Source organism: Neovison vison, chromosome 10 (genome assembly GCF_020171115.1).
Source record: "Neovison vison isolate M4711 chromosome 10, ASM_NN_V1, whole genome shotgun sequence".
NCBI classification, from domain to species: domain Eukaryota; kingdom Metazoa; phylum Chordata; class Mammalia; order Carnivora; family Mustelidae; genus Neogale; species Neogale vison.
Genome location: NC_058100.1, coordinates 31309855 through 31332543, shown reverse-complemented (window position 1 = coordinate 31332543; position 22689 = coordinate 31309855). Strand labels below are relative to the sequence as shown.

Genomic DNA, 22689 nt, shown 5'->3' with positions numbered 1-22689 from the left:
AGCCTGGCTTAGACGTGTGGGTGTCACTGGGGACTCAGAACCCCTCAGTGGCTCCCAGGCATCTTTGTGATGATGTTCACTTTCCTTGAAATGACATACAGGGTAGTCCCTGCCTTTCCAACTATGCTCCTCCTGTGCCCCCTTCTCTGGGCTGTCTGAATAGATGGTCTTCTCCATGACCCACCCCATCCCCAGTCTGCTGGGGACAACAAAGTCAACTTTTGAAATCTAGCTCAGGGATCTCTTCCTCCGTGAGGCTGGCTCTGGAAGGGCCCAGTCTAGCCCAGGCAGCCCAGTGTTTCCTCCTCGATGTACCTCTCTGGCACGTATCCCGCACAATTACTGACCCGATAGGCTTTTCACTTCCTACATTGAGAGCTCTTTGCAGAGACTGGCTATTTCTTGTTCATTTTTATATTCCCAGGCTTGGCGCATAGTGGGCACCAATAGTAGCGAATGCGTGACTGAGTAAATGGGACATGGAAATGGTATCGATTCTTCGTGTTAGCTAGAATCCAGGTCTCAGCGGTCGGACAAAAGAGTCAGGGCTACAGCTGGGTCAAGGAGTCTTCCTTGCGGACCTTTGTTACCTGCCCTGACACAGTGCTGCCGGGAGCAGCACTGCACATGACATGCGCGGACCATCAATAAAACGCTATTTGAAGGAATGAGTAAAGCCGGGTTTCAAAATGCCGCAGTAAGGCTGCGTTCTGGGCAGCCGCAAAACCTTGGTGGCTTAGTAGAGACCACAGTAAACATTTGTTGGTCCCACAAATATGTGGGTTCAGCCGATCTGGGCTGGATTTGGCTGATCTTGACTAGGCTTGTTCCCATGCCTGGGGCTCAGCAGGCCGTTGGCCGATCCAGGACGATGTCAGGGGGTAACTGTGGAGTCTGGTGACACGGCGGGGACGGTTTGGCCTGTGTGTCTCAGCCTGCATCACCCTGCGCCAGGCATGTAGTCGCAGCAATATGGGGCCAGCGAGAGCGAGCGAGCCCAACGCCCAAGCGTGTCTCGAGTCCCTGTGTCAGGGCAGGTGACATCGCACTGGCAAAGCATGCACAAGGCCAAGCCCAGAGTGAATAGCACAGGGCACAGACACAGGTAGGGGTGAAAAAGGGGGGCCGTTAATCAGTCCGTCTACCCCAGAAAGCCAGGACTACCCGATCCCAAGGCTGGCCGCCTCATAGTTTTTCTGTACCATTTCTGCAAATACGAGAGTGTAGAAGTGCAAATATGAACCGGGCCTGGTGCCTGCCCCCAAACTCGGTTTCATAGGGAGGCGCCAGCGTATGCAGTAGACGAAATCAGCTGTATGTTGCATATGCTGCAGCAGAGACACAACAAAACAGTACAGTAGTGCTGGCAAGGCAGTGGTCGCGTTGCCTGGAAAGGCTCCTTCAAGAAGTGATCCGCGGTGGGCAAGCGCCGGCACCGGCGGCTTGATGCCGGTTTTGTCGGTATTCCTGGCGCTGTCCCCACTACTCGTGGGATCTTGGGCAAGCTAAACTCTCTGCACCTCGGTTTTCTCCTCTGTAAAAGGGACATACTAGGGCTGTCTCGGTGAGGTCTTCGTCAGGAGCCAAGGATGATACGCAGAGCGCGTGGAGCTACGCCAGGCACAAGGCGTGGGCTCGCCGGAGAGGGGCCGCCGCTGTTTGAGCGCCCGGTGGTGCTTTCTGGGCTGTGATGCCGTGTGCCACGTGCGTGTCCTTGAGTCCCGTCGTGGTGACTGGTTTCCCCAGGAAGGGGTTTGGTTCCACCAGTGCAGACTCAACAGGCATTTACTGAAACTGTCCAGGCTCCGAAGTTGTTTGGGCTCCTTCTTCCCAGGTAAGAATTTCGCTTTTCTCCTGCCCCAAGCGTCTGCAACCCGTAAGTCAGGGGAAGGAGACTTTCCGGGAGCTGAGAATGAAACTCTCGCTGTCGGTATTTCCCTGTTGTGACTCTAACTTCTTTTCTTTTCCGCCCCAGCATGTTTGGCATGGCGTACCTCATCTGCAGCAGGGACGAGGGCTACCCGCTGCTGGGTAGGTAGTGGGCCTTGGTTTTTACCTTCTTTATCGAACCAGGACAAAACACACAGGAAGTACAGCAACGTTCCGTCTGCGACTTAGTGAGCTGCCACAGAATGACCCTACAACCGCCATCCAGGCAAAGCAGTAGGAAAATAGCCGTCCTCGGGGGGCCCTCACAGCGCCCCAGGATGTCTAACACTTGAGGTGACTCAGGCCTGTTGGGGGGTCCTGTAAACGAAGCTGCCAACGTGTCACCACACGTGCCTCCCGTCAGCCAGCTTTACGCCGCGACACTGCCCGGCGGCGGCAGGTGTAGGGCTCGTGCGTTGGTCTGCGCCGTCTTGTACGCGGCCGCAGCTAGTCCTCCCGTCTTCGTGCAGCCCTGCCGTGGCTTCCGGTTCTTGGTTTCTGTGGGAAACGCTGCCGTCAAGATGCTGGGACTTGCCTCTCGGTGAACACACGTGCGCGTATCTGTTGGGCGTGAGTGTCGGGGAAGCGGTCAGGACGGCGGGTACAGCTTTGCCGGGAGATGCCGAGTGATTGTCCAAGTGGCTGTGTTTGTTTATATTTTTTTCTCCTAAAGATTTTATTTATGTGACAGACAGAGATCACAAGTAGGCAGGGAGAGAGGCGGAAGCAGGCTCCCTGCCGAGCAGAGAGCCGATGCGGGGCTCGATCCCAGCACCCTGGGATCATGACCCGAGCCGAAGGCAGCGGCTTAACCCACTGAGCCGCCCAGGCGCCCCTGTATTTGTTTATATTCTGACGAGCAGGGTTATTATGAGAGTTCTGGTCGCTCCTTGTCCTTACCAACAACTTAGTTTTAACAGTCTCTGATTTTAATGGCTCGGTTGGGTATATCGTGGCGTCTCCTTGTGATTTCCATTTGTATGTCCCTGATACGGCTGAGCTCCTTTTTCAGGTGTTTGTTGGCCCTTTGGACATCATCTTTTATAAAGTGTCTATACAGATCTTTTGCTATTTATTTTTCAATTAGGTTCTGTTTCTTATAGATCTGTTCGAATTTTTTGTATATCCTAAAAATGGGTACAGTCTCTTGTTTTTCCTGTACGTAACTTTTCCCATTCTGCACTTACCTTTCAATTCTGTGTGTGTGTGTGCGTTTTTCTTAAGATTGTGTTTATTTGTCTGTCAGAGAGAGAGAGAGCACAAGCAGGGGGAGCCGCAGAGACAGGGAGGGGGAGAAGCAGGCTTCCCGCCAAGCAGGGAGCCCGATGCGGGGCTCAATCCTAGGACCCTGGGATCATGACCCGAGCTGAAGGCAGAGGCTTAACAACCGAGACCCCCAGGCGCCCCCCAGATATTTTATTCTAATGTAATCCAGCTTACCAGTCTCTTACAGCTAGTACTTTCATATACTATTTAGACATTTTTCTTCACCTGATAGTCATGGAAAAATTTTTTTAAGATTCTCTTCCGGAAATTTCGTTTTACCTTTTACATTTAGATCTGTGATCTAAATCTGGCAGTGGCAGTGATCTTTTTGTGACTCATGGTGGCAGGGACCCTATCATAAGAAAGCTGACTTGGGACTAGACCTCACAGGGAAGTGGACATAAAACGAGGGAGGGATATACCCTCTGGGGAGAGACCCTCCTAAAGATCTGTCCGTGGATTCTGAAGGCAGCCATTTCTAAGAACACTTGGCGAATTCCTTCCGTTAGACTTGAACATCCCTAAAAGCATCATCATAGATTAAATCCCGGGCCCAACTGCATTAGGACCATGAGGAGGAGGCTCCATCCCATACTGTGGGGGAACGTCAGGACAGAATCCTGATTTCAGCAGAGCCTAAAAGAATGGCCGAGGGTCGGCAGCAGGTGTTTTTCAGAGTCCGATCACTTCTTGTAACTCCAGGCCCCAGACTCCCGAAGGCCGGAAAGGAGGAAGAATGCCCACCCTCCCTCCTCTGGGGCTTTACTGTCCAGCCTAGGGTATGCTCACTGTGGTAGTGAGTGACAGCAAGTCCTGGGCCCTCTGCAAGACCAAGGACTCAATATGGCAGTCATATTAGAACACAGTGGCACAATATACAATTTCTCCCTGATTCCTTCGGTGAGAGGCAAACATCAAGCCCACATACCTTTTCCTCGAAGCTCTAGCTGAGAAAGAGACTGTCAGAAGTTGGGACTATAGGAAGTGCCCTTCTATGCTCACCAACAACACAGATGTCAACAAAACTATAATCAAAAAAGTGTTTTTTTAAGATCAAAAATACGTGCAACAGCCCCAGATCTTAGGGCTGGTTTAGCTGGAAGCGAGGTGCACGTGCTTCACGTCAAGACGGCCGACTTTAGTCTAGAATCCAGTGGGAAGACAGTCCCTGAGGTCTTACCTGGAGGGGTTCCATGCGAACAGGGCACAGAGAGCTGTCTGGGGTCCCTCTTCTGAGTTAGCGCATGAGCCTCGGGCCACATCTCACAATACCGGAGAGCAGATGCGCTTTCAGAAAGGGGATCTTTCACCCAAAAGAAGCCACCGAGTCTGCGGGCTGGTTCCCACTAAACCGTGCCCAGAAATTTATACCACCACGTAAACACTTAGCTTCTTGGTCTAAAGCATCCAGACTTAGAGGATGGTCCTGCTTTGCAATAGACATTAGCTCACGCCTTGGGATGCGTTTACTCCAGGGACCAATTCAGCAGAGGAGGAAGATCCGGCCTTGAAAGGGTCTCCGGCACTTTCCCAGGAAGTTGTGCACTTCTTTGAAACGACAGCTCTGCCCCTCCTTGTTGACCGCCAGGTTTCAAAGACCGCGGGCTGACTTTAAGATTTCAGCCAGGGCGTCCTGTTACATATCATTAAATACACGTCAAAAAAATAACCACATCAGGTGGTAACCATGGTGACCTTTATTTTCTCCTAAGTTTTCCATATTTTTCATACTGAGCATGTGTTAGCTTTATAATCAGAAAAAGGCTGTAATTTATTTTTACTAAGAATGAAGGTTGTTCCTAGGAAAGAGCTAATCTATACACGATTTCCAAGAGCAAATTGAATATTCTTAACACTAGTCGTGTTTCTAGTGGCCCTGGGATAAGGATAATTTCTCATTGAAAAAGAGCAAGTTTCTTTCACAAAATTAGAAATAAAAAAAAATACTGTGTCTGTAATTGTTCAATATAGGAACCCTAACTTTAATACATTTATTTTCCGATGTAAAAATCTGCAGATTACTTCTAGTGGGTTACGGAAAACAAGAAAAAGGAAAGGAACACAAGCTCCAGGGCCAGATAATGTTGGCTGAGTTCTGGTTGTGTAATCCAAGCAGTTGGTCACACTGAATCTTGGTTTTCTGTGCTAAAGCTACATGGATATTTTAATGAACATTATAAAAGTACTTGCCCTCATGGCTTACGGGGATCAAACAAAACTGTAAAACTACATGGTTAACTGGAAAGCTCCAGAGAAAGATTAAAAATTTTTTAAAGTGCACAAGATCTCAAGAAAGTTCATGAACAATTCCATGGAAATTCCAAAGGTATTTTTAGAAGTTGTATCACTAGGTGCTTTTTTTGTGTTTCTAGATTATTTTATGTTGATTATGTTTGCTCCTTTTTTAAAAAATAAAACAACAGGTCGTGATAAGGAAATCAAGTACTTCATGTGCACTATGAAGGAGTTTTTGGTGTCCAACTGCAGCCGCGTCCTAATGTACGAAGGGTTATCAGGATACGGGAAGAGCCAGATACTTATGGAAATTGAGTATCTGGCCCAAGGAGAGAACCACAGGTGGGTGTCTTGCAGTGACCACTTCTTGGGAACCCAGAGAAATGTCCTTAAAGGATTCGTTTACCCTAGTGCCCCTCTCCCTTCTGTCATGTGTCCTACATAACCCTCCCACAACCTGTCAGTTATGGGGTGTCCTACCCTCTGCACTAAGTGGATAATTGACGATAAATAGGTTGAACGAAGAAATGAGAAGCTGGGCTGACCCCTGAGATGCCGCTGTGGTGCCAGCCGGGGCCTGGGTGCCCCTCTCTGTCACCGGTGTGCAGTGGGAGCGTGGCGGCACGGACCCGGAGAGCAAGGCTGGGTGGGATCTAAGAACAAGCCCAGAGAGGTGTCCGGCCCGCGCCAGAGGACCGCTAGTTGAAACCACTTAGCCCTGAGAGAGGGGATGGAGAAGGAGAGGCCCCTGGGTTTGCCTTCGGAAGGCGGAGCTAAGGTTCTTCTCTCACACCGTCCAGCTGTTTCCGTAGGAGAAACGTCACAAGGGCACTGGGACAGCCCACGTGGCACCTCGCGGCAAGGGCCGTGTGGTGTTCGGTAGAGTGACCAGTGACGGTGACTAAGACGAGGACGATGGGGTCTGCTTTTAACCGTACACTAGTATAAGCTGTTTTTCTCTTCCACTGTCACATCAAGCCCAAGAAGGGCTGGTTTGTATCTTTAATGTTGCTGAGGAGAGATTTCATAACGAGGAGACACTTTCTCCTTCTTTTATCCCGACCATTACCGAGGAACTACCGTGTTCCAGGAACAGCCGAGAGCTAAATTGCTTTGCCGGGGCTGCGTACGCAGCACCACGGCCTGGGCGGCTCGACGAACAGAAATGTACCATCTCTGACCTCTGGAGGCTCGGAGTCTGAGATCAAGGTGCAGGCTGCTTGGTTCCTTCTGAGGGCCTTGAGGGACGGTCTGTCCCATGGGTTTTTCCCAGCTTCCAGGAGTTGGCCGGCAAATGTTGGTGCTCCTAGAGCTGAAGTAGCATCACCCAGTCTCTGCCTTTATCCTTACATAGTGCTCTCCTGTGCCTTGTCTGTGTTCTCATAAAAACCCTAGTGATTTTGGATTAGGGGCTTCTCTACACCAGCATGACCTCAGCTTAACTTACATAATTCCTTCCATAGCGATCCTATTCCAAGATCACTCGGACGATCACCCTCCGAGGTACCGGGAGCTAAGGTTCCGACACATGAAATTGGGGGGGACATGAGTCACCCATGACAAGCGTCAGTGCCCCCAAGATGAGTAATATCCGGTCCCCGCCCTCACAGAGCTCTCATGAAAGAGGAGGAGAGAGCAAGAGTGAAAACAGGTTGCGGTGGGGTCGGTGACGGAAGTGTGCTAGCGAGGACTGGGAACCTATGACAGAGAGGGGTCTGGGACCCAACGTCAGGGCACCGGGGCGGGTTTCCAGGAGGCTGCACGTGAGCGGAGATTTGCAGGGATCGGACGGGGCTGTGAGGAGCCGCTGCAGTGGGGGCCACTAAAACTTGGAAATGGGAGAGAGGATTTGCATCGGTCCAGCACCGGCGTGTGGAAGGGGATCCACGGAGTCGTGGTGCTAGGCAGGTTTCTCAGCAGTGTGGGTGACAGTCTGCGGGGTTGGGGCAACGTGGTGGGCGTGGGCCGCAGAAGAGGACACGGCTAGGCTCACGTAGGAGGGCTCCGGGACACGGAGGGATGAGGGGCTGCGTCGGACGCAGGAGTAAACCACAGCTTCCAGACAGCTTAGGGAACTGCTGTTGTAGCAACTGAACAGGAAGAGCCAGAGCTTTCCTTCAGCCTTGATTATTTCCACAAAATGTGTTTAAGTGCTCTCTTGGGCTGCTTGCTTTTCTCACAAACAGGACCATTGCTATCGCGTTGACTAAGATCGGCTTCCATCAGAATTTCTATACCATCCAGATACTCATGGCCAACGTTCTAGGTCTGGATACCTGTAAACATTATAAAGAACGACAGACCAACCTTCAAAATAAAGTGAACACTCTGCTGAACGAGAAGTTCTACTGTCTCCTGAACGACATCTTCCACGTCCAGGCGAGTGGCGGGAGGACGTCTCCGCAGCACAGAGACATGGGCACCGGCAGCGGCTGCTGCCTGAGGTCGGGCGACTTAGCGTCTCTTGGCCGTGGATCCTCTTTCCCTTTTCTCATGTGGAGAGTCTGGGTGATGAGGAAGCGGCTCCCAACCCTCCGTGAGTGAGCTGCCACCTTCCTTCCACCTTCCGCACGCCGAGAAAATCCATGTGGCCCCTGCGGATCCGTCTCCCCTCACTTCTCCGTCAGAGCACCCCTGTACCAGCGGAGGCCAGGCACAGAGTCCCTGTGCTCCTGCAGGCGACTGCCAGGGCAGAGACGGAGTATGTCCTGGCATGCCCTGTGTCTGTTAGATTCAGTGACATAGGGGAGACAGCTGGAGAGGACGTTATGAACCGTCTAACACATGAGGTTTATGAGGCTTTGAAGGCCCCAAATGGTAACATGATCTGCCCACACAGCTAGTAACTCCTTTTGCTTTTTCCCAGACTCAATATTCTCATAATTCTTTATGCAGTTCCCTATTTCACGAGAGGTTTCCAAGATGACCACCTTAAAAAAGCAAAAGCAGTTGGAAGCCTTGTTTCTGAAGATCTTGGAGCAAGTAAGGGCACCGCAATCGCAAGAGATGGGGCGGGACAAAGGGAGGTGGCCCGAGGGGTTCAGAGCTTCGAAGCGTGTGAAAGCTCTGACCTCCCACCTCCCACAGCCCCTCCTCCTCCCAGACCTCAGGTCCAGGGTGTGCTCCTGACTCCCCGGGGTCAGCCTCTTCTTAAACCAGCCCCTCTCCTCCTCCCTCTGCTTGAGATCACAGGGAGATCCCGGTGGCTGGTCGGTAGGCTCCGTAGACAGACTACCAACATCTGAACCCTTAGGCCTATCACTTGCTGCCTGGGTGACCTAGAGGAAGTGACTTACCTTGTCTGTGCTTTTTTGGTCATTCGTAAAAGAGGAAATAGTAGTACCTGGGTCACAGGGTTGTGTAAAACGCTTAGAACAGGGCCTCTTTGGGACACCTGGGGGGCTCAGTTGTTAAGCGTCTCCCTTCAGCTCAGGTCATGATCCCTGGGTCCTGGGATCAAGCCCTGTGTCCTGCATCGGGCTCCCTGCTCATGGGGAAGCCTGTTCTCCCTCTCCCACTCCCCCTGCTTGTGTTCTCGCTCTTGCTGTGTCTCTGCCAAATAAAATTAAAAAAAAAAAAAAAAAAAGTAACGCGAACCTCCCTGTTAATCAAAATGTCCTCAAGGTCAGTGAAGAGTAAATCTCTGGTGACAGAACGGGGCCCGACAAGTAGGCTTGTTGAGTTCATGTAACCAAACAGGGTGTGATACTGTATAATGATTGTCTTACGAAATCTGAAATTTTAAAGTAGCTTTCATTTGTAAAGACATGGAGGGGCAGAATGGGTTAACCAACGGTGTTCCCAGAAGGAGCCAAGAGAAAGGAAGAGCTGTGGGCAGCCCCGAGAGTGGGGAGGTCTTCTCCACGGGACTCTTGCTCTGTCGAGACCATGTGAGCTGTTACTTTGTTCAGTGCCGTGGCCCCAGCTCTGTGCACCCCTGATGGCTGCATAACAAATGGTTAATGCATGAGCGAATAGTGCAGACCTGTGAGGGAAAGGCAGCCGGCCAGCTTAGTCTCCCTCAGCCCTGCACACGGAGCACCCAGCCCAGCCGGTGCCCAGTTACTGTGTGTTGGATACATACACGTCGGTTGAGCAAATGTCCATTAGATAAACCCAAGAGATCTTCATTTGCCAGTAGATTAAAATGATGTGTGGTAAACTTATCGGTTCTTTTTTTCTTTTTTAAGTTATTTATTTATTTTGAGAGAGAGAGAGAGAGAGTGTGCAAAGCCAAGGGAGAAGGCAGAAGGAGAAGCAGACTCCCTGCCCAGTAGAGCGCCTGACGCGGGACTCCATCCCAGGACCCTGGGATCATGACCCCAGCCAAAGGCAGACGCTCCACCGACTGAGCCCCCAGGCGCCCCACATATCAGTTCTTCTAATGTAGTGGATACTTTCACTTGGCTACAACCCCATTTACCCTACAAAATTTGCATTATATTCACACGAGGGTTTGACAAAGTAAGAATCCATTCCAGCCAGCTCTGTCTAAACTGCCACAAATTCCTAGATAGTAGACTCTAAATTAGTACAAATATGTTGGACAGACTTTAACTTCGTACCACATAAGGACCATGTGTCCCTGGAGGACTACGAAATCCATGACGGGATGAACCTGGAGCAGAGTTCCTTTCCCCCGTCAAACCCGCCATGCCATCCCCTCCCTCCCACCCTCCTCCGCTCCCTGCTCCCATCCTTACCCCCACACTGGTATGGATACTTGTTTTTAAAAACTCATGTTAACAAAATCTTAGAAGTTGAAAAAAAATGCATACACATGCATACCCATAATGAATGGGTTTTTCGAATTTTTGAATAAAAATCCAAAGTCCTCCAGCATTTTTCTGTTTCTCCATTTTGTCCAGACAGTGAAAGAGGAAAGGATTATTTTCATCATCGACGAGGGCCAGTTTATTGACTCAGCCTCCTGGGCCTTTATGGAGAAGCTTATCCGGACGGTTCCTATCTTCATCATCATGTCCCTGTCTCCCTTCACGGACACGCCCTGCGCGGCGGCCCGCACCATAATGAAGAACAGGAACGCCACCTACGTGACCCTCGGGGCCTTGCAGCCTAAGGACATCCGCAACAAGGTCTGCCTGGACCTCAACGTCCGGTGCATCCCCAAAGAGCTGGACACGTGGGTATCCTGCTTCTCTCTGGAGGTCTCCCCCGTGTCCGTTCCCCAGATCCAGACTTGATCCCGATTCTTAAAACACACCTGAAGGTGCCTATTTCTGCATTTCCACTGATCCTACCTTTCAAAAGAGCCGACTGTCGCGGCTGGTGAGGTGGCCATGCTGGCCCTTTCCCGGTTAGCCCTCCTGTTGCGGCTTCTCCCGCTTCGCTCGGTGACATCAGTTTTGTTTCCCTTCATCATGCTGGGTGTGGGCACGCTCGGTTTGATCAGCAGTGACAGAGGGCACGACGGTTGTCACAAGAGGCCACTGGTAAGCCTGAAAGACACAACCTGCGACGAAGCAAGGTCAGCTGGAATCGCTGTGTCTGCGGCAGGTGCCGAAGGCGGGCTCTTTCCGCCACTGCTCTCTAAGCTCCTCAGGGACTCCCCCACTGGGGTCCAGACAGTGGTCCCTTAACAACACGGCCACTTACAACCCACCTTGGTATCTGTGTCCCTTCTTTCTAATGAACTTGCTTTGTTGCTTGCTTTGCTTTTGCTGATGTCCGGGACAAAGTCTCAAAGTAACTCCAGGCATGAATCCGGCTCCTTCCCTTTGCCTCTTGCTCATCCTCTCTCTCTCTGAATGTGTATGTGCATATTTCTCTCTCTAAATGTGTACATTTTGTGTGTAAGTGTACATATATGTGTGCATTTACCTTTTGATCTAGCAGCCCAATTCAAGGAAACTATCTCAAAGATATATTAACAAAGCTATAAAGAGACATATGGACAAAGTTTTATCGAAGCATTGTTTGTGTTAGCAAAAGACTAAAAACCCAGAAGTCCATCTCTAAGAGGATAGGTAGAATAAAACAGGATACATGCACACAATGGAGAACTACATAGCATTAAATAGATGAGAAGATCTACTGATAGGGAGGGATGGGCAGGATAAATTCTTTTTTTTTTTAGCTTTTCTTTTTTTTTTTTTTTTTTAGATTTTATTCATTTATTTGACAGAGATATAGTGAGAGAGGGAACACAAGCAGGGGGAGTGGGAGAGGGAGAAGCAGGCTTCCCGCTGGGCAGGAAGTCTGATGCAGGGCTCCATCCCAGGACCCTGGGATCATGACCTGAGCCGAGGGCAGACACTTAACGACTGAGCCACCCAGGTGCCCCGGGCAGGATATATTCTTGAGTGAAAAAACAAGGTGTAGCAGAACATGCAGTAAGAGTGACAAGCTGTCTTTTAGGTAAGAAAGAGTAAAATACATCTGTGTGCTTTTTTGATATCTTTAAAAACAAACATTGAGAAGATAAGCCAGAAACTAACCGATATGGTTATTTATAAGGCGAGCAAGGGAGGCAACACCGATTATATAGATTATCTTTGAATAAATGTATTGCTGTATTCAAATGCTTTGAAATACTTTGAAGAAATGTAAATGTAATTTTTTTTAAAAAATGAAAGAGGGGAAAAAATCAACCCTAAAAAGGGAAAGCAAGTGGAAACAAATAGAGAATACTATTATTTTCAAATAAGGAGTTATTTTCAAATAATTAGATTAGAGTCAAATATTTTTCCTTCCTAAGAGATGGTTGTTTGGTGTAAACAGGTCGCTGTGTTTCTACTGCAGGTACCTGGTGGAGGGAAGCTGTGGGATCCCGTTTTACTGTGAAGAATTGCTGAAGAACCTTGACCATCACAGGGTCCTCGTTTTCCAACCCATGGAGTCTGAGGAAAAGATCAATATGACCTGGAATAACCTGTTCAGTGAGTCTCCTGGTTAAGGCTTCTGCAGAGCAGGCAGGCAGGGGCTTTTCCATAGAGGACATCCTATAGGGTCAGGAGGTTTGGGGAGGTGAGGGGGGCTGGAGCCGGTTTCCAATATCCGAGATGGTGAGAGATGTTGACCGGACGGTGGGGGAACGTGTGCCTCAGGAAAGAACACGGAAGGGTACTGGGGCACCCGAAGCCGGTAACACTGAGGCGGGAGCTCCACGTTAACTGAGGGGAGAAAATTCCTGGACGTTCTTCGGCAGGCTGTGATTAAGATGGGGGTAAAGGAACTCAAATCCTTTTTTACGTGTTTCGTGATATCTAACTGCGGTTCTAATTTGCTTCTCCCAAGTTGCTAATGATGTTGAATATCTTTTCATGTGGTTTTTTTTTTTTTTCATCTCTGCATCTTCTTTGGTAACTATCTCTTCATGCATTTTTCCCATTTTCTAATTGGATTGTTTGGGGGTTTTGTTGTTGTTGTTGTTTTAAATGTTGAGTTCTGAGAGTTTCTAATCTATGTAGATACAGGTCCTTTGTCAGATGAGGGTTTGCAAATATTTTCTCTCAGTAGCTTGTCTTCATTCTCACCAAAGTGTCTCTCAAAGTGTTTTAAATTTGACAAAATTCAATTACCAATTTTTCCTTTTATGAGTCATGTTAAATCCAAATTTTTTCTTTTAAGATTTATGTATTCATTTCAGAGAGGGAGAAAGGGCACAAGTAGGGGGGGGAGCAGCAGAGGCAGAGGGAGAAGCAGGCTCACCGCTGAGCAGGGAGCCCGATGCGGGGCTCGATCCCAGGGCCCCGGGATCATGACCCGAGCCAAAACAGACGCTTAACCAACGGAGCCCCCCAGGAGTCCCAAATCCAAGAAGTCTTTGTTTATTCCTAGATAAACAAAGGTCAAAGTTTCCTCCTCTGTTTTCCTTTTTCTTGAAGGTGTTACATCTCACATTTAGGTTTGTAATCCATTTTGAGTTAATTTTCGTGTAAAGTGTGACACTTAGGTCGAGGCCCTTCTCTTCCCGTTCCTACTCCCAACGCGTGTCCACCTGTCCCGGCACCATTGGTCACGCGGCTCTATCTTCTTCCTTGACATGCTTTGGCGCCATTGTCTACAGTCAGCTGGACGCGTCTGTGTGGGTGGGTTTTGGTTTCCTCTTTTGTTCCATTGATCTGTGTCTATCCCTTTGCCAATACCATTCAGTTTGATTACTATAGCTATCTAGTCTTGAAACCGTGGGAACGGATTCCTCCTCCTTGTTTCAAAGTTGTTTTAGCTGTTTGGTTCCTTTGTCTTTCCATATGAATTTTAGAATAATCTTTTCTGGGGAGCACCTGGGTGGCTCAGTCGGTTGAGGGTCCAGCTCTTGGTTTCAGCTCAAGTCATGATCTCAGGGCCACAAGATCGAGCCCTGAGTCAGCTCTGCTCTCAGTAGGGAGTCTGCTTGGATTCTCTCCCTCTCCCCCACTCCCTCAAATAAATAAATAAGTCATTAGAATAATCTTGTCTGTACCTATAAAAAATCTTTGGGGGATTTTTTTTTTTTTTTAAGATATGTTTGTTTATTTTAGAAAGAGGCAGTGAACTAGGGAAGGGGAGAAAGAGAGAATCCGGAAGCAGACTCCTTGCTGAGTGTGGAGTGTGGAGCCAGACGTGGGGTTTAGTCCCAGGACTCTGAGACCATGACCAGAGCCGAAACCGCGTCGGCTGTTTAACCACCTGAGCGACCCAGGTGCCACCTTGAAGGGATATTGATAGGAATTTCAATACATATACATTACATCGTAGATCAATTTGGGACAAATTGACATCTTATCCTTTTTTTTTTTTTTAATATTTTATTTATTTATTTTACTCATGCTTTCTCTCTCTCCTCCTCCGTCTCTCTCTCCCTAATGTATAAATAAAATCTTTAAAAGAAAAATTTTAAAACTAGAGAGGTTTTGGTCGCAAACAGTGTGAATGCACCGCGTGCCACCGACCTCGAAACATTAAAATGGTTCACTGTATGTGAATTTCACCTAAATTAAAAAAAAAAAAAAAACTCACAGTACAGGATCCTAGACTGGGTCTATATTGGAAGGAAAAAAAAAACACCAAAGGACATTATTGCATCACTCGACAAAATTGGAAAATGGACAGTAAATTCCTATTTCAATGTGAAATATTCTGAAACTGAAAAATGTGCTCCAGTTGTGTAAGAGGATCTCATTCTTAGGAAATACTGAGTAAAGCATTTGGGGTAAAGGGACATGAATTGTTCAACTTGTGTTCAAATGCTTCAGGAAAAACAGCACATACGGAGAAAACGAAGGCTGCGGTGGGTGAGGCAAAACGTCAACAGCAGGTGTGTTTGAACGGAGAATACACAGTCTTACTCTCACAGCTTTTGGTTAAGTCTGAAACTTCCCAAATAAAAAGATTTTTTAGAAACACGTGACATTCAGTTGTTTCCCACGGAGCTTACGATGAAATACCGCCTCCCAACGGGGCCTGGGAAGCGCTGCAGGACCTGATTTCCGGACCTGCGTGGCCTCCTCCGTGCTCCGAAATGTGTTCCCGTTGCACGGGCTGCGTCCCTGGCATTTCCAGGGCTGGGGCACAGGCCCTGCTCCCCTCTGCTGCAGACCGCCTCCCCCCTCCTCAGGCGCCCCCGCCCCCACGGAGGGCTCCTTCCCTGCAGCTCAGGTGTCGCGTGACTTTCTCTACGTCCACCTCGGTCTGTCCGAAGAAGCCCCCCCGGCCCTGACCTTCCTGTGAGTCTCTGTCACCAGATTTATTTCCGCCATAAACTGAGTCACATTGTGACATTAGCCTCCGCATTTACGTATCTGTTGTTCCTTGTCCCTCTGCCACTGTTGCAAGTTGAGCTTCGGAGCTTCGAGCTTCGCTTGGCAGGACGTCTGGCTCCGGATCTTTGGCCGCAGGACGTCTGGCTCCGGATCTTTGGCCGCAGGACGTCTGGCTCCGGATCTTTGGCCGCAGGACAATGCCCAGGACCTCAGGGCGCTTGGCTGACGCTGGCTGAGGGCTGAAAGCTGCCGGGTCCTAGACAGGGACACGAGAGCGCGTGAACGAGCACGGACCACGTCATGCCCTGGGACGCCACTGGCCCACCCTAACGCGCGTGCACACTCACAAGCGGCCCCTTTTGGGGTGTTCCACCCTGTCTTGGCCTCCCCGTCCTCAGGGAGAAGCTGCAGTCCTGCCCCCGCCGCACCTCTCTGACCAGGCAGGCAGAGTGTGGGGCCTCCGGCGACGGCAACTCGCTCCAAGCTCGCCCTTAGCCTGCTTCTTCGCCAACTGGTTCCTCCTCCCCGCGAGGGACTCCTCCGCCGCAGCCTTCGTGGGTGTCCGCCGGCGCGTCGTCTCCCCCCGTAACCGCGCGCTCCTCTCCGGACGCGGCGCCTCCCGTTGCCCGCCGGACGGTCTTCTGGACCCGCTCACCCCTCGGCCTCCGCCCGCCCGACCCGGAGGCCGCGCCCGCCCTCCCCACCTCCTCCTCCCACGTCTCCCCGCGCGGTTCTTGGCAACACCCCGTCCGCTGCGTCCCCGCCTGGCTCGGCCCGGCTCCTCGCTGCGCCCCGTCGCGACGGATCTTTCGCAGTGTCCCCTCTCCCGTTCCCTGGCCTGCCCCACCCACACCCAGGGCTGCCCGCCCAGAAGCGGCTGGTGGCCGACTCCTGCCCCTTCCCAGGCACCTGTGCTGTCCCGGGAGTCAAGGCCAGACTGGACAGTGCGACGTCAAACGCCCTCCACGGTCTGCTCCCAAACCGCGTCCCCAGAGCACGTGCGCTGGAGGGGCTCCTGCCCCCCACGCGCTGGCGCCGGCGGCCCCGGCGACCTCACGTTCGCCTCCCCTGCAGGGCGTCTGCGGCTGCGGTGCCCAGCCCTGCTCGGCCCCCGCTCTTCGCTTGGAAACGTCCTCCTCCTACGCGCCATCGCGCTGCGTCCTGCTCCACGAGGCGTTCGGAATCCACGAAGACGGAGCCGTGGCTCCTCTCTGGGCTCCCAGCTCACTGCGCTTTGCTTTCTCCCCGCTGCGTCCCGCTGGCGCCTGACCCGCACGTCCGCGTCTGTCTCTGAGCTGCTCGCGGCGGGAAGCGGGCACCGCGCGCGTCTGTCCCCGGCCCGGCCGTACGGTGCGCCGGGGGTCCTCACTCTTAGCGACACGGGGCTCATCTCGAGGTGGCGCCCCTCACGTGGCCCGTTTCCCGCCTGGAAGCGCAGCTCCGCGCACACCTTCCTCCAGGAGGTGAGGAGCCGAGCCGCGCTCACGCTCACGTTCCCACGCCGCAGCCCACGGCGACCCGCGAATGGCTGCAGGAGTAAGGGGGTGACCTCCGTGAGTATCGGGACACACAGTGACCAGGCGAGCGTGCGCGCCTGCCTCACCACTTTAAATAGCTCGTTCCGATAACCGGGTGGTAAGCCGAGTACCGGGTCCCAGAGTGCGTTTGCATCCGAGCGTGGGCGCCTGAATGTGCACACGGTGTTCGCTAGTGTGTACGGCAAGCTACGCCCTGATGATCTTGGAGTCAAACTTCTCTTAAACTGCACGTACCACAGGAGACTTCTAATAGTGATTCCCAGCGCTTTGGGGGTGGGGCAGAACGTTTTGAGTACATTTAGGTTGTCTTATATTAGTTTACTTAAAACATTATTCCAAAATACTGGATGAAGGGCGCCTGGTGGCTCAGTGGGTAAAGCCTTCGGCTCAGGTCATGATCCCAGGCCGGTGGGATCGAGCCCCGTGTCGGGCTCCGTGCTGGGCGGGAAGCCTGCTTCTCAGCTCTGCCTGTTGCTCTCCCTGCCTGTGCGCGCCCTCTCTCTCCCCCTCTCTCTGACAAATAAATAAAATCTTTGAGACCCACCTTGAACTTTATTGTGAAACCGAGACAGTGACAATAACTCCAATGTGTTCTTCCTTTTCATCTCCCTTCAGAGAATTTCAGTAGACCAACCGAGGAACTAAAAATATTGACCCCTAATTATGAGGAGAGAAGTGAAGAAGTCTGCACCCTCGCCAGTGGTGTCAGACTGAAAAACTTGTCACCGCCAGCATCGTTAAAAGGTAAAGAAAATCGGGCCCGGGGTTCCAGGACCTCACCCCCGTTTCCCTTCTCTAGGGTGGCGATCGTAAAGGGAGAGAGGGAGATCGCAAGGGACTGCGGGGGCCGCCCGCGTGGCGTTGCCTCACACAGTCGGATCTCCGTGGAAGACTTAGCTTTTCTGCCTCTGACCTGGAGTGCCTGCTCCCCTGGGCATGTTCTGGAATCTGATTTGAACCAAGTTTAGTTCAAGTGTGTAAACGAATGAGGTGTAGTGCATTTTTCAGTAAATCATTAAATTAAGTCAAATAATGAGGGAAAAAATCGAAACCTGACACTTTTTCTGCCACTTTTATAAGAAATGGCAAGTGTAGAATTTATATCCGAGCTGCATTCTTACCCCGTTAAAGAAAAATGACTTCCAAGTAGTGTTGTGGTAGGGATTCGGCTCCCAGTCATGCCGCCCACAAACAGCCGGAGGCGTCGCAGGCCGACCGGGGACACTCCAGGTTCTCGGTCTTCGGAAAGCATCGCTGCTCAGGCGCGGCGTCTGCCCCTCGGCTTCCGCACGGTTCTGTGGCGGGAGATTCAGGTCTTGTCCGCACAGGGGAGGTCGCGGAAGGGCATCCTGGCCGGGATCTCACCAGGCCACGCTTAGGCGAGAGGTTGGAGTTGGTGCTCGAGGCTCTCTGGCGGGTGCCCTGAGCGCAGAGATGGCGGCGGCCGCTCCAGGAACGAGGCCGCCTCGGGCGGAGGCCGCGAGGGGGTCAGTGCGGGGGTCAGTGCGGGGCAGACGAGGGCCAGCCGCAGAAGTCAAGGTAGCTGGCGGCCGGTGGGCGCATTCCTCCCACTGCCGGGGCCCACCGTGACCTCCCGCCGCCCCACAGACCCTGTCATGCTCTGGCCCCGAACCCGAACCCCGCAGTGGGTCTCGTTCCAGTCCGGCCCCCACGCTGGGCGCGTCTCGGGGAGCGACCCCCGCGCCCTCGGCGCCCCCCCCCCCCCGCTCACGCTCTGAGGCAGGCCCTGGGCGGGGAGCCCCTCTGGGGCTGGCCGGGGCACGGGGCAGGCGGCGGCCGTCCCGATGGCCCCGCCGCGGGCAGTGAGCGCCGGCCGGCCGCGCGGCTTTCCCCCGCAGAAACCTCGCTGGTGCAGCTGGACAGCATGAGCCTGTCGCACCAGATGCTGGTGCGGTGCGCCGCGGTCACCGGCCTGACCTTCACCACGGAGCTGCTGTTCGAGGTCCTGCCTTGCTGGAACATGAAGATGATGATCAAGGCCCTGGCGACGCTCGTGGACGCCAACGTCTTCGACTGTTTCCGCAACGGCAAGGAACTGCGGACCGCCCTGAGGCACAACGCGGCCTCGTGCGAGGTCAATCACCGCTCGCTGTCTCTGAGGCCCGGCCTGGGCATGGGTGAGTGCACCCTGGGAGCCGCTGCCCCGCGCCCCGGCCTCCGACCCCACGGGGGGCCCGGGCCGAGCGGTGCCCCTCTGCCTCCGCAGCGCGCGACGAGGGCGAGGAGCTGCACGAGCTGGAGAGTGAGGTCATCGAGTGCCACGTCATCCGCTTCTGCCGGCCTGTGATGCAGAAGACGGCCTACGAGCTGTGGCTGAAGGCCGAGAGGAGGGCCATGCACCTCAAGTGTGCGCGCTTCCTGGAGGAGGACGCGCACCGCTGTGACCACTGCCGCAGCGGGGACTTCGTCCCCTACCACCACTTCACCGTGGACATCCGCCTCAACACGCTCGACGTGGACACCATCCAGGAGATGGCCAAGTCCCACGGATATAAGAGTAAGTCCCCCGAGGCGTGGGCTCCGCGAATGGCTGAAGACTTGCGTCGCGTAGATCGGGGCGGGGGGGGGGGGGTGAGCATGTGAGCCCTGAGTGCGCCAGAAACAGTCTTGCTGTGACACTCACAGAGGGTTCGAGATCAGGACTCTGGCAAAATGGGGTGCACCGAGCTCAAAGGAAAATATCCAGAGGGATGAAATTGACCCGGCTTAATTCACACCAAGGATGGAGTCCAAGGGCTGGGGTCGGGGGGCTCACATGTTGAATGGGAAGGAGAGCCAGAGGGAGCACCGCTTCCTGGCAGGTGACACTGTTGCGCCGCAGTCAGGTTTGAAACAAGGTTCCCTCGGAGAAAGAATGTGAGTGGGGGGAACCATGCAGGGCTAAGCAGGTCAGGGACTCCGGCTCAGGGCAGACGTTCCAGATCATCTGTGGCACAAACATGAGGAAGCGGCAGTCTGGGGTGCGATTCAGCTACACAGTCTGGATTCAAAGGAACATGTGACAGGGACCGTTAGCACAGGCGTGAGGCCAGAGGCAGCAACCCCAACTCCAGCCCTCCCTCATGGGGAATCAGGGAGCATCACAGGGCTCTGTGCCCGAGCCAGAGGCCTTGGTGATTATGGCTAAATCTGGTTGGGAAAGTAGAGGATAAGGACAGGATTCTTATATGTTATGGATATTAAAAATTAGGAAGAAATGTATCTAAAGTGCCTAGCACATAGTAGGTACAAAAATAATTTTTAAAAAGATTTTAATTATTTATTTGAGAGAGAGAGAGAGAGCCAGAGAGAGAAGGTGAGTTGGGGGCAGAGCAGAGGGAGAGGGAGAAGCAGGCTCCCCGCTGATCAGGGAGCCCGATGTAGGGCTCCATCCCAGGACCCCAGGATCATGACCTGAGCCAAGGCGGATGCTTAACCAACTGAGCCACCCAAGTGCCCCCCCAAAATAAATATTTATTCTCACTCATTCTTTATTTCACATGCATTCTCCTTTGATCTTCATGTTAACCTTTCAAGGTGGAAGGCTCTTGTTACTTTATGCATGAGAAAACTGAGGTTCTGGAATCTTCAATAGCCTGTCCAGTGCCACAGAATGAACGATAGACTATTCAGTCACAGGTCAGTCTCGTTCCCAAGCTCATGCTGTGCCCAGTACACCTGAGCTTCCCAAAGTGCAGGGTGGGACCTTTGGGCAAGGCTGGCAGGGGAGATTGGAAGAGGTTTCTGGATGCGGCTGTCAGTGGAGTCGGAGAGTAAAGAAGACAATGCCGTCTCCGTCCCCGATCAGGAAGAAAGCAGCTTGGCACTGTGGCACAAGTCTAGTGCTGACCTGGAACCAGCACTTGCTCACCTCCCTTTCCAAAAAAGAGAAGTCAGACTTCAGGTTCTGATCCCTAGATTCTCCTGGGTCGGATGGGAGAAAAAGCCAGCCTGGAGCCCTTTTAAGTACTTCTTGGGAGTATGAGAAGAGCCCTAGATGTTGGAACAGAAGACTCAAGAAAATAACAACTTCTAAGGACTTGAGGACCAAGACAGGGCAGACCCCTACAACAAACAAAGCAGGCGCCCAGAGGGTAGGCAATGAGGGCTGAAAAGGGTACATGGGCAAATCCAAGAAGCTTCAGGGATGATCCCAACATAGAGCCATGTTCAAGAACCAGAGCAAGTGCCAGTAGGAGAGAGTTGACTGAGGGAGATAAGAGACAGGGGACGCAAGGGGCAGCCTAGGGGGCTCAGCTGGTTAAGGGTCCAACTCTTGATCTCAGCCAGGGTCTTGATCTCAGGGTTATGAGCTCAAACCCTGTGTTGAGCTCTATGCTGGGTGTGGACCCTACCAAGTGAATGGATGGATGAATGAGGAAGGAAGATCCCAGACTATGTGGAACCGGTGAGTCTCTCCATGTATGTCTTTATATATATATATATTTGGTGGCAGTGTTGGGGGGGTAAAATTGCAATTGATTTTTGTTTAAGATTTATTTATTTTAGAGAAGGGGGAAGGGCTAAGGGGGAGAATCCTAGGCAGACTTCCTGCCGAGAGTGGAGCCCGACACGGGGCTCGACCCCACAACCTTGAGATCATGACCTGAGTCAGAATCAAGGGTCCGACGCCAAACTGACTGAGCCACCAGCCACGCCCACAGTTGGTTTTAAGCAGGCTGGCGAGGGCTGTCAAAGAAAGCAACTTCAGGTAATCTTGGATTCTCCAATATACCTTAGCAGTTTCACTCGGGTGCTTCTGTGCCCTCCTGTGACTCTGAGTAAGGTCTGTGCTTTTGTTCGCTCCTCTGCCTGCCTGAGGCCAAAGCTCTACTATTTCTCTTGTCAGAACTTTCCACCTGTTTAAAAGGCTATCAACTAGACATCTTTAAAATTTTTCCTAAAATTTTTACAGTAGAAACAATAATGCCAAGCCCCAGTACCCCACACACTTTGAGTACTTCTCAGGGGCCAACATCTTAACTTAGTTGTTCTTTCTGGTCATCGCCTCCACGGACGAAAGGATGTGTTCATACAGTTAAACAAAACAAAACAAATTCTGGCATTATCTGTTTTCTTCTTAATTTTGTGAACAGATACAACATGCCAGGGGGAAAACATACCTTGTCACACTACTCCTCGGGACCAGCACCGTTGATGACCATTGTTAGATAAATCATTAAGGAGACCATGTAAATGCTATTCATTCCAGAACCAAGTAATATACTGCAAATGGAGTTCTTAATGAAAGTCCATTTTCCTTGAGTTTCTAGGATAATTTTTTTTGCAATGTCTTCTTTATAATATCCTGTCTTGGTTGGATGCTCTGTCCATTACCCCTGAACCTTGTGACCGTAGGTAACACTGGTAAAGGACATAGAGTTGACCTTTGAACAACACAGGTATGAACTGTACAGATTCACTTATATGCAGATCTTTTTCAATAAATATAGTAGAGTACTATGAATGTATTTTCTCTTATGAATTTCTCAGTAACATTTTCTTTCTTCTAGCTTATTTTATTGTAAGGCTAGAGTATATAATACATAAAACATAGAAAATACGGGTTAATTAACTTCATGTTATCAATAAGGCTTCTGGTCAACATCAGGCTGTTAAGTAAAGTTTGGGGAGAGTCAAAGGTTATATGTGAATTTTCCAGTGCTGGGGGCTCAGGGGTCAGGCGTCCCTAAGCCTCTGTGCTGTTCAAGGGTCAGCTGTAATCGGAAGAGGTTCAAAGACCACAGGCATAGATTAGTTAGTGAGGAGGTTGATTCTCTTTTCAATTCTCTCTTTCCTCAAGTCCTTCTTAAGTTATTTTCTTGAGTCTTGATCCCCAAAGATCTGCCCTTCAACGCCCTCCACCCACTTCATCAGAGACCACTCCTCTCACACCTTGCCTTCTGAACAGGGAGTGAAACCCCACCGACAGTTTGTTTACTCACTCAGCAAACCCTGAGTCCTGCTCTGTGCCAGTTCTGCTGCAGCTCTGGGATACGTCAGTGACAAAAGAGCGT

The 22689-nt window shown here is 51.5% G+C and overlaps 1 protein-coding gene across 1 annotated transcript in view; it reads left to right on the top strand.

Moving 5' to 3' along the window:
• The window catches only part of ADCY10 (adenylate cyclase 10), a 61678-nt gene that overhangs the window by 17743 nt on the left and 21246 nt on the right, over window positions 1-22689 (top strand). Inside the window, exons 12-20 of the mRNA XM_044266268.1 lie at window positions 1976-2031; window positions 5619-5772; window positions 7617-7809; window positions 8326-8412; window positions 10299-10573; window positions 12193-12329; window positions 17288-17416; window positions 18532-18810; window positions 18900-19190. Of these exons, the coding sequence (XP_044122203.1) occupies window positions 1976-2031; window positions 5619-5772; window positions 7617-7809; window positions 8326-8412; window positions 10299-10573; window positions 12193-12329; window positions 17288-17416; window positions 18532-18810; window positions 18900-19190 (1601 nt within the window). The remainder of the gene's footprint in view (window positions 1-1975; window positions 2032-5618; window positions 5773-7616; window positions 7810-8325; window positions 8413-10298; window positions 10574-12192; window positions 12330-17287; window positions 17417-18531; window positions 18811-18899; window positions 19191-22689) is intronic.